This window comes from Tiliqua scincoides, chromosome 2 (assembly GCF_035046505.1).
Source record: "Tiliqua scincoides isolate rTilSci1 chromosome 2, rTilSci1.hap2, whole genome shotgun sequence".
NCBI classification, from domain to species: Eukaryota; Metazoa; Chordata; class Lepidosauria; order Squamata; family Scincidae; genus Tiliqua; species Tiliqua scincoides.
The window spans coordinates 225,128,638-225,140,715 of record NC_089822.1 but is presented as its reverse complement, the minus strand read 5'-3'; the positions used below and the strand labels follow the sequence as shown (position 1 = coordinate 225,140,715).

General features: G+C 43.3%; 1 protein-coding gene across 1 annotated transcript in view; it reads left to right on the top strand.

Annotated features, from left to right (window-relative positions):
* Positions 1-10,586, top strand: part of KLF15 (KLF transcription factor 15) — a 29,035-nt gene extending 18,449 nt beyond the window's left edge. The window contains exon 3 of the mRNA XM_066617635.1: positions 7,666-10,586. Coding sequence (XP_066473732.1) covers positions 7,666-7,834 — 169 coding nt within the window. The 3' untranslated portion in view covers positions 7,835-10,586. The remainder of the gene's footprint in view (positions 1-7,665) is intronic.
* Positions 10,587-12,078: the final 1,492 nt, after the last annotated feature.

Below are 12,078 nucleotides of genomic sequence, written 5' to 3'. Positions count from 1 at the left end.
ACATTCCTGAGGACTTTGTCAGGGTGGATATGTCTTCAGTAGAATGATCATAGCAGTTCATGGATCCTGACACTTCATTCCGCAGGCTGGCAATCCTCCTTCTAAATCCAATTGTTCATTTTGCAGCCTTGTGCTAGTCCAGATGTTACTTTATCTCTATCACAGCTGCTTCCTTATGGTGAGTCATCCAACACTGTAACATCTAAAAGCCGCATAATAGCACCTTTCAGACATTTTCCCGAATGCTCGTAGAGAGGGAGTGCGATTGTACGTGTTGGGCTCACCCGCACCCCATGCACGTTCGCTATAATGTCTGAAGGAGCTATATGCATTATAAGCTATATGTGATTAAACTCTTTTCATGCCATCAGCGATCCTCAAAAAACAGAGTCCCTGGTTTGGCAAATGGAGCCTACACACAGACACGTTGTACACTCACCAAGCCTTTCAGAATTTATGCCAAGCATACCTGGGTCAAGAATGGGACTTGCAGATGCAATCTTGCTCCTCCATTATGTACATTCAGAACGGTCGGAAGAGCACTGTTGAGACACTGTGTTATCTCATGAGAGTTTTTCATTGGTGCTCCAAATCAATGGTAGTCATTGGTGGAATTGGGAAAACTCTTGATGCGCCATGTAGCATCATGCGGTGAGATGCTACATGGCAAGAATGAACCTTGGGAAAGCAGCTGGGATGTAGATAAGGTAACACCAAGAACAGCCGTAACTCATCATCAGTTGTGTATAATTCTCCTTGCTGTTGGACCATTCTACAGAGCTACCAAACAAATGCAAAGTCAGGCGGAAAATCCTGGCAGGCAGATGGGCTGTGCCTCCTTTGGAAAGGAACTATTTACCGTGATTTCTTCAGTTTGTTTTTGAGCCAGCACAAATAACGCTGCTTCTCAGAAAGTGATATCTGTAACAGCACTTGGCACAGCAGTTGTCCACAGTACCTCACAAAAGCAGACAACATTTAGGCCTGCTCTAACTTATTTCTGCTCAGTCTCCTTTATGAATATATTTTGTTGTGTTTACCCTATAAACAGCTGCTTCATATGGTCAAACTGTGACATCAAAACTGAGCACTAAGATAACTGCCGAAGAAGCAACGGGTAAAATCTCACATGGAAGCGGGTTGTGGAGTTAACACAAGGAAAGAGGTCCGTAGAAGTTGTTGGCTCACTATAATGAACTCTGAAATAAATTCTGTATTTAAAAATCCAGGATGGAATCTGCATATACTTGAACTCAAATTTCATGCTGAAATGCATATATCCAATTCCAAGATTGGAATTTGACCTATGAAATCGATATTTAACCCCCATCCTTGATATTTGAGGATGCGACCCCTGAAATTTTATATGATGGCACTTGGAACTATCTGCGATCCCTTCTGAAGACTTATTTCTTTATATGTGTATACAGTATTTGCATGGATTTCTATTCAGTGGCATTGAATAGTTGGATTTTGGATTGCAAAATCCAACAGAAATGTGGTTTGGGGTAATGTGCATGTTGGTTTCTTCCAAGTGCAGATGTAAGAATATGATCCTGACCTTTGTTGTTTTATTGCTGTTCGAAAGACCACTGTACAGAATAGGAAAACATGTACTAGCCCAGTGATTTTCACATAGGCACCTCATGGTTCATGATGTGCTTTCAGGAAGTCTGTGACACCACGACAAAAATAATAGTGAAAAAAGGCTAAGGATCTTTTCCCGGAACAAACATTGTCTCGTGTCTAATTCAGACTTAATTCCTGCTACACTCTGATGCATCCGTACTGAACATATGGACCAGCAGAAAAGGAGAAAGCTTGCTAAGTGGCATAGAGTTGTATATACTCTTATGTTGCTGAGATATTTGTCAGTGAGAATGCCACAGTTTAAGGGTGGTGAGTGGTAGCAGCTTGCCTGATTTCAATGACTCAGGGAATTTGCCAACCAAGCATTTTTACCCAGTGCATACTGGAAAACAGAATTAATTTTAATTGGCCTTTTTTTTTTCAAACATCTTCCTATGTGGCAGCCTTAGTGACAGCATAAAATGTGGTGATTTGCAAGGAACCAGCAGATCAGATTAGCAATCCGTAGCACCAAGCATTCATGAAGGTTGTACTAACTGATAGCAAGATACAACGTTCTCAATTACCTATGTGGTGTAATAAAAAGTGTAGTGATATCTTCATGAGCCACTTCAGCAAGAAATACAGTATGAAGGGCACTTCCACATGTTGCTCTGATTGATAATGACAGCAGGAAAACATGATATTCCCCCTCCATGAACCACAAGTCTCAGAAAACCCTGAAAAGAGAGCATGATCGTTAAACCATTTTTTAAAAAAAAATCAATGCACAGTCAGGGTGCTGAAATTCCACTGAAGTGCTTTTTAACTTAGACTTACTGAACCATCAATCATCATTACACTTTCTGAGTGTTCCAAGCACTTCACATGTATTATCTTGATGCAGTCCTTACAATAACACTGTAAGGTAGATATATAGTAATATTGCAGCTGAGGCTGAGAGGGAAGGACTTGGCCACCTCTGTGAGCTCTTAGCAGAGGCAAGATTTGAACTAGAGAAGAGCTGAGTTGCTTAGCCACCAGTAATCATGACTAAACAGAAAAACATTTTTACCTTTTCCTCTGTTTCTGAGCAGCTAATTCTGATGAAACCTGAATTGCAGCTTGCCACAGTGATTCCAAAACAGAACTTAGGTCAACAGACCTTATTGATTCGCCTACCTGTGACAGAGAATATGTTGCATCATGTCAGATGCTGTACAGCCGCATGACATCAATGCAAGCCAAAATGAACACGTAAAATATGGCAATGGGAAGGACAGGATTCTACTTGTTACAGCCGTTCTAACCTTTAGGGTTTTTGTCAACTCATAAGGAGCATTGAGTTTATTTCTGTGGGGATAGTAAGTTGATCTTTCCAAGCAAGCTGGGCAACAGCACAGCAACATTGTAACCTGATCAGCTATAGGCTTAGTTATGATGTAAAGTATATTTTTATCCTATTAACTCATGTTGCTTTCCATGGCTCAAATAGCACATATCTTGAACTTGCATGTACATCTTATTTGTACTCCTGCTTTGGCTTAGAGGTGCTGCATTCCTGATAAAGACACATTCCAGTGGACTCAGCATTTCTTGTTTTGCTCAGTTATTCTTAATAAAGATCAGAGAATCTACACAGGCCATGCAAAATCTATGTCTAGTTGAAGTTGAAATAAGGAAAACATAAATAAAGAAATAAAGGAAACTTCACTCTGTCTCTGATTGGAGGAGCAGAATTTAAAAAGACCAAAGTAAATCAAAGTTTCAAGCAATTACAGGTGTGTGCCACTTAACAACCATCTGCTTAATGATGGACCAGAAATATGACCGTGGTCAAAGTACAACAAAGAGGCTCTTAATGAGGTCTCCCATAGCCTGCAGCAGAGCCTCTGTTTACACAGCAAAGAAGCTCTTAATGCAAAGAAGAGGCAATCAGTCTCCAGTAGCCTGCACAGCCAGCAAGTGTCTGGCAGGGAGTGCCTGTTTACACAACAAAGGCACTAGATTGGGCTGAATGTTCACTTAATGACTTAATCGCATAACAACAAGGATTGGAGAGTGTATCCCTGTCATTAAGTGGCACACACCTGTATTGGCAGTGCTTGGATCCTGACCAGTCTTTGAGTTTCTGGGAACTGCTGATCTCTAATCTAATGGAATTAGGCTGAGCAGAAATGGCTTAAAACAGAACCTAAGTACAGTAGTGTACCACCATTTTGCATAAGCATGTATTAGAGATTTTCCTCTCAACTTAATTTGTTTACTGTAAACAAACAACTGATAGCATTTCTTAGGAATTCTTTTCTGTGCCAGTCTTTGCTACTGTTCTGGCTGTCACCCACTTTGTGACGCCACCTTTCGAAGGATCCTATTTTTAGTGAAGTATCATTAACCCTTGGATTTTGCAGAGGATTTTCGGCATGGGTGCATGCTAGAACTCTGCTTTGCAACTCATAAGCTCATCTCAACATTGAGAGGCTCTTTGGGTTTTGTTTCCCCTTCAGATTCAAATAGCAGCCGTAGAAGCAATTGATCAGGAGAAAGAGAATATTTTGCATTTGTATAGCACTTTACATGAATTATCTAGTTGTGGAATCAGAAGTTAATGCTCAGTAATAGGGGTAGTACCCAATGCATCTTTGGGAGGGTGTCCATGCCTATGCAGAGTTTTGCCCACCCCCCAGCCTCCAGCAACATAACTGTTGCAACAGTTATCCTGATAACCACCCTATAAGTCTTTTTATTCCTATATAGCAGGGGTGTCCAAAGTTTTTGGCAGGAGGGCCACATAGTCTCTCTGACACTGTGTTGGGGGCCAGGGGAAAAAAAGAATTAATTTACATTTAAAATTTGAATAAATTTACATATGTTTGCATAAATTAATATATTAAAGATGAAATTATATGAATGAATGAAGGTCTTGCAATAGCTCAAGGCCTATAAAAGGCCTTGCACAAAGCAAGGTTGGCCTTTCCTGTGCTGCTGCTACTGCATCACAGACGTGAAACAACAAGCAGTGGAGGGAGCCCTCATCCCACAGCTCACGCGAGAGGTCAAAGAGTCGCCCTCACGCTGAGAGCAGTTGCTTCAGGCCAGTGTGGGCTCCAACAAATCTCTGGACGGCCAGAGGTTCATTGGAGACTGGGGGCTCCCTGAGGGCCACATTGAGAGGCCTCGAGGGCCACAACCGGCCCCAGGGCCGGGGTTTGGACACCCCTGCTATATAGCAACAGATACTGAAAGGGAATAACTTGCCTAAATTAAAGTTTCAAGCAATTACAGGTGTGTGCCACACAATCACACAATCACTTATCACACTATCACAGAAAGCATGCCTCTGAATTTGCTTTTAGCCCTGGAATAAAAACATTAATTAGTGTTAAGAACAGTTTCCCTCCTGAGGGTGCTTGCATATGTCGGGACTGTGACATAGGAGAAAGGGTTTAATACTGCTTTCTAGGCACCAGGGTCTGATCATAATCAAGAGCCCCTTGTGGATGCTATTTTAATTAAAGCAACAATGATGAGCACTCAAATGACACATTTAGCATCGTCTTCAATTAGAAGTTCGGAGATTAATTTTGCTAGCAGAGTGTGTTTTGCCCCCCCCCCCCATTGGCATCCACCAATAGTGGTCAGGATATAGTCAGCACACTCATATAGGCAATTGGAAGTTGGCTGTGCGATATTGATACCATCCCCCCCTTTCTAAAATGGCATCAGTGGATATGAAACAACTGTTTTTAACTTCCTTCGATGACTGTCTCCGTGTAGCAAGTTGGTCATATACATGCAATGGCTCACCAAATGTACTGGAGAATTTTCTCCAGGCTACCACAGGTTTGCAGTAGATTTGCAATGGCATGGAGAAAATAATCTGCCACATTCCACACATAGCATGTCAAAACCTGGCCATGTGGCAGCTGCCCATGTGAAGAACAACGTAAAGTGGCTGTATTTTATCCACCTGCCCTGATTTTAAAAGCGGAGGATGGTATCAAAGTGGCCTTTGCATGTCGGCTCTTTCCTGCACTTGGGGCCGGCCCATTCAAGAGGCTGATTGAGACAGTTGCCTTGGATAGCAGATTGACAGGAGGCAGCAATCTCCTTCCACCCACCCACCCACCTCCACTGCTGCTGCTCCCCCTCCTTGGCTTGGAAAAGAAAGAGGGGAATGGGGTGGAAGTGTGGAGGAGAGGGGAGTGGTAGCCTGGAGCTGTGGAGATGTCAGGAGATCTTGGGCCAGCTCGAAACAGCGCTCAGATCTTTTAGATCTTGGTAGTTGTCTTTTGTACCGAGAGGGCCAGAACTGAAGAAACATGCATTAGGTTAAGAGAGAACATTGACTGAGATTCCAATCCTATCTAACTTTCCAGCACTGATGCAGCCATGCCAATGGGGCCTGTGCTGCACCCTACAGTGAGAGGGCAGTCAAAGAGGCCTCCTTAAAGTAAGAGGATGTTTGTTTCCTTACCTTGGGGTTGCATTGTGGCTGCATCAGTGCAGGAAAGTTGGATAGGACTGGGCACTAAATCATGTTGGACATTGGGAAAGGCAACACCTTGATGATTACATCAAGACTGAACTGAGGGAGTTGGGCTGAGCAAAGCCTCCTATCAGTGCTAATTCGTGTGAGCACATTATCCTCATGATGAAGATAGTCTGTGAGGGGTGCGTATGTGAGTGTTTATGTTTGTGTGTGTTTCAACAGCCAGATGAAAATCTCAGAAAAATTGGACATCAGCTGCAGTGGTAGCAAACAACAGCCCTTAAAAATAGGTTCAGTTCCTGAAATAAAGGGCATCTGGCAATTACAATGCTTGTAAGGAAAGTGAGAAAATGAGTGAGTGGTTGGTTCTTACCACAGTACTGAATGCCTATACTTAAATTACTTTCAAATGCATGGGAGACCAATTACCATTGACGTGAATATTAAAGGGCAATGGGGTGAAACATATAGGCATAATTGGCACACATTCTGTGTATTTTATGTGCAGGTATCCATGTGCATGAAAATAGCTGAGGTCATGTAATGACTAAGAGCCCAATCCTATCCAGTTTTCCAGTGCCAGTGTAGCTGTGCCAATGGGGCGTGCACTGCATCCTGTGGTGGGGAGGCAGTCACAGAGGCCGCCTCAAGATAAGAGAATGTTTGTTCTCTTACCTCAGGGCTGCATTACGGCTACACCAGTGCTGGAAAGTTGGATAGGACTGGGCCCTAAGCCTGCAATCCTCTACATACTTACCTGGGAGTTGGTTCCGTTGAACACAATGAAACTTATTTCTGAGTAGGCATGTGAGGCTTATGGTGTAGGAATGTCCTTTAGGAAGTCCCTGATTCAAATCTCACCTCAGCTGTGAACTCAGTAAGAGGACAAGACTATTGCTCAGTGGTAGAGCTCCTTATTTGTATGCAGAAGGTCCCAGAATCAATCTCTGCTGTCTCCAGGCAGGGCTAGAGAAAGGATGGCAGTGGTGTTCCTAGGAGGGGGCAAGGGGGACAAATACCCCAGGGTACCATGCCGCCAGGGTGATGCCACCTTCCTTGTCCCCCCTCTACCACCCCTGCCCCCATCTGGGGATGAAAACAGACTGTGGGGGGGGGGTTGGCACTCAGTGGGAGGGCAGCACCCTGTGCTCCTGGTCCCAGGCAGCACAGGAGCCAGGACTGCCATGTCTAAATTCTGGAGAGCTGCTGCCAGTCAGTGTAGACAACACTGAAGTGGATGGATCAATGGCCTGACTCAGTGTTGGGTGACTCCCTGTGCAGCTGCCCTCTCAAACTGCAGCAATTTCCTTCCGCAGTAGAGGGTTTCATGATGATAGGTATTGTTCCAAGTGAACAGGAGCAACAGACTCCTAGACTTCAGTTCACGGGCTATGTGAATGGTCAAAAAGAAAAACGCTTTACTGCTGAAGTCAGCAAGCGTTTGAAAAGGCAGGGGCTGCACCTTGGACAAGCCACTGTTTCTGTCTCCTGTCTACGGGAAGGATAATGCTTGACTTTTGTAAGGATTGTTGTCAGAGTTGCTGGGATCCTGCATCCGCAACACATCAAATAGCCTGTCTTGTCCTTTTCTCCCTCCCTCTTAGGTTCTCCCGGTCAGACGAGCTCTCCCGGCATCGGCGCTCCCACTCCGGAGTGAAGCCTTACCAGTGCCCCGTGTGCGAGAAGAAGTTTGCACGTAGTGACCACTTGTCCAAGCACGTCAAAGTGCACCGGTTTCCCCGAAGCAGCCGTTCGATGCGCTCAGTGAACTGATGCCTTCTGCTTGCCCCTCGACACCTGTCCATTCGAGAAACGGCCTCTGACAGCACTTTGTTCATCGTATATTTCTCTTGATAATTTATTTGTCTTCATGTAACAGCTGATGCCATTACTTCCCCCGGTGCCTCTTATCTTTTTTTTTTTTTTTAATCACCTTTGCCTTATTTCTTTCCTTTTTTTTTCTGCGGTTGCTTCTTCCTTTGAACATTACAGTGTTTTATTTTTAGCGGTTTTTCTCCTGTTCCAGGATAATTGATGGGCTACTTGCTGATAGTTAATTATAGTTCTGGCATTCCTGAGGGCTTTGATCATGTACAGGGCTATTCATTGTGAAGTTTTGTTTTGTTTGTTTGTTTTTAAATTAAGTTGGCCTATATGCCCGGTTTGGAAGCAAGAAGTTCCTTTTGAAATGAAAACAACTCCTTTTTTTGGAGGGGGTTTCTTGGTGGGGGTGGGGGTGGGGTGGGAGGCTCCCGAGCCAGGAGCTAGCAAATGAGAATGAGCAACAGGTGGTTGGTGGTATAGTGTTGCCAACCAGCCAGTCTTTTCCAAATCCAAGCAGTAAAACAGTCTTGTCTTAGTCACCGCTGTTGCATCTGTAAAGCCAGATTCTGCCAAGTTCTTCTACAAACTACCAGCTTTTGGGAGGCTCCACCCACAACCCATAAATGTCTTCCCTCCCATCCTTGCCCATCCAATTCCACCCAGGTCCTCTGCTGACCAATAAGATTCCTCTAAGCTTCATCCTATCCCACCAGGTTTGCCTTGACTCCCCCTCCAGGCCCCACTCAGAGGACAGTATATTTTGAAAGCAAACGTTTGCAACTCAAACAGTGGTGGGGGTACAACTGAATTTGTGTCCTTCCCAGACCACATGCCTTCTAAAATGCACCAGTTCCTTTCAGTCATTCTATGTGAAGATAATGGCTGCCCATGGGATTTCTCTAGGCATTCTAAGGATGGTACAGAGTTTGGACTGAAAATGACTGAAAAGGGCTAAAATGATTGTTACTTCTCTCCTTGTCGTTTTTAATATCTAGGAAGCTGGCAGTGTTTTTTCCCCCCAACAAATCTCCAAACTCTGGCCAAATTAAATGTGCCAGAATGAAAGTTATTCACCATAGAGCAATGTAATGCCATAAACATCTCTCTCTCTCTCTCTCTCTCTCTCTCTGTGTTATGCAACAACCAACAGCAACCCAAAAGAGGGCAGGGTATGTCAGCAGATTTCCCAAAGCCCATCTCTCCAGGGTACCCAATCATTTGTCCAGAGGCTTTTCCTTTATTCCCTACTGAGATGTTCAGCAGGAGACCAAAGAGCCCAGGGAACCATCTTTGATCCAGATACTACAATCCAGCCTCTGCAGATTCTTCTACAGACCATAGCAGTTTGGGGGTGAGTTGTGGGGTGGAGAAGACAGGAAGATTGAGTACCTACTTCCCTTGAAACCCCAAATACAGACTGACCAATGAGCTGATAGTGGATTGCATGGTGAGAGAGGTCTTGCCCACATGTTTTCGGGGATGGTGCTTGCCCTTTGGACCCAATAGATCCTTCACTATGGCAAAGTCATGTGGTCCATGGACAAGGGCACATATCACAGTATGGGAGGACTGAGCATAGGGGCAACATCTTGTTTCTATTGCTCACTCTGCCTCTGCATCTTACTGTACCATTCCTTCAAAGATCCACGTACTGTCTGCAGAATGTGTTAGCTGCATCCAAGTGTGGCTTCTCCGGGCCACAGTGACAGCAGTAACTGTGATTGCTTAGCATCTTCCCAGATTGGTGTGAAGAGGCACTGAGCCCACTTCCCCCCAATGTTTACAGTATAAAAATTCTTATCCCTGATTGGCTGGGGTGGGAGGACTTGAGACTTAATGAATGTTTTGTGAAAGCACTTTCAGAGCCGGTGACGGCAAGCGGTACCCAAATGCGGAGTATCTTCATGGGCCACTATTCAGAGAGCAATGCAACTGGGGCACCTGGTACTCTAGCCAGATAGTATGGTAGTTGTCTTAAGGGCTAAAAAAAAAAAAAAAAGGGAATATATATATATGATATCTGAATATATGTATACATATAATTCAATGCTGGCAGCAAAATTATTGTGTTACGAAACATTTCCTTTGTTTTTTCTTTTTGTTTTGTACTCTGCTGATTGTAGGAAGCTTTCTAGCAAAATAGATTCAGTAATTAGAGAAGATTATTAAAAAGGATGTTCCATCTCCTCTCTGATCACAGGTGGCATCTATAGGTGCCATCAATGGAGCAAATATTAGCCATGACTCAATCCCAATGAAAGCAATGGAACTGGATTAGATATGGCTCACTGCTGTGTGTCATAGATTTCGATGGACGTAGTCACAAATGAATTTCATCAGATTGTGCCCTGTGCCATTTTGTCAGCCAAGTGGGAAATAAAACACTGAAATTCTATCCTTAGTAGGTCAAAATGGAGACTATGTGGACGTGAAGAGCAATAGCTTCCCTATCTATTCCTCTAGGAATGCATTCCTTTTGACCTCTAGAAAACAGAAATGAATCTCTCTTGTATTGACTGGTTTTTATCTCACATCCTATGAATGTATGTAAATAAAATTGTACATATTGCATATCTATATAAAATATCTTTTAATAACATATGAAAAAATTGTGTAAATTGGAAACAAAAGTATATCTTTGAAGTCAGTGTACATAAGTTACAATTCTGTATATTTTTTTGTTCTTCATAAATATATTTACTTTGACAATAAAAAGAAAATTGAAATTTTACAAATGATATTTATGTGACTTCCCTTGGTTTCTATACTCCTAATGGCAAATTTTTGAGGCATTGATGGAATCTCTGAAACAGTGGTGACAAAAATCTGTAATGTTGGTTGGTCTGTTAAGACTAATGGCCAATATTTGACATTTTAGCACCCAAGACAAAGTATTAAGTTGGCCCAAACTTGCCTATTCTGATTTTGGCTTACTAATATCCAATGAGACCACAGGTTTGCCCTGCTCCTTACCTACCCCACAGCGTGTCCTTGTTAAAATCCAAATTATCTCATCAACTAGCAGTGACTCCTATTTTGCTTCACAGCTATCCCACACCACAAAATAAATCCAACTCCTCAGATAATCAGATCAGATAATCGGATAATACACATCACTAGGGAAAGCCAGCCCTAAAAAGTTTTCAAAGCCATGTTGTCCAAATAGTTTTCAAGTACACTCCTAAACAGATATTAAAATAAGTTTCTAGTACTCAAAAATGTTGAGCAAACAATACATCTCTCATTGGGTAACAGGACTGCATAATTGATCACTGCATAATAGAGAGCACAGTCCTAGCCAACTTTCCAGCACTGGCATAGCTGTGCCAGTGGGGCATGTGCTGCATTGTGCAGATTGGGGGCAGTCACAGAGACCTCCTCAAGGTAAGGCAATATCTGTTCCCTTATCTTGTAGTAGCATTGCCCTTTTGTCAGTGCTGGAAAGTGGGTTAGGATTGCATCCAAAGTCTTCTGTTTTTACAATAAGCAAGTACTGTAGGCTAAAATATGCGTACAGGTCAGTCTGTCCCATTCATACAATTCCTCCAACACAGAATAAAGGCCTGTGTAATTCAATTCCTTGATTTTCAATCTCTCTCTCTCTCTCTCTCTCTTTTGCCCATCCCCCCCCCAATTTTAGACCCCTTGGTTATCTGGGAGAGGGGCTTTTTTCAAGGTTGCCACCTTCTGTATGGAGATCCTAGCCTTGAATGGTGGCAGAAGAATACTGCCAACTTCCTATTAACATCAGCTTGACAAGTAGGAAGAGTGGGCGTGCATAGGGGGAAAAGTCTGTCACCAACCAGTGCCCATTTGGCTCTCTGCCTGTTCCCCCTTCACATGAACACATGACACAGCCACATGACTGTGGCTGACATGTAAACATAAAAAAGTTCTAATATTGGGATAAGAATGCATGGAATTCCAAGAGTCACTGTTGTGTCCCATTGTGCTTGGAGTACATGCCAGGGTAAACTGACATTGCATGCCTCAACAGGGTTCATAAACCCTTAGAGATACACCAGTAGCATTTTCCCTGTCTTTTAAGATGAAACTTCTTGGCCAATGACTGGCACTTTTGCAACCTGCAGCCCAAAAGAGAAAAGTCTTCCAAAATGGTATGTGTGTGTGTGGGGGGGTGGGGGGCATTTATTACTGTACGGTATTATAAGCTATATTTGAAAGCCCAAATG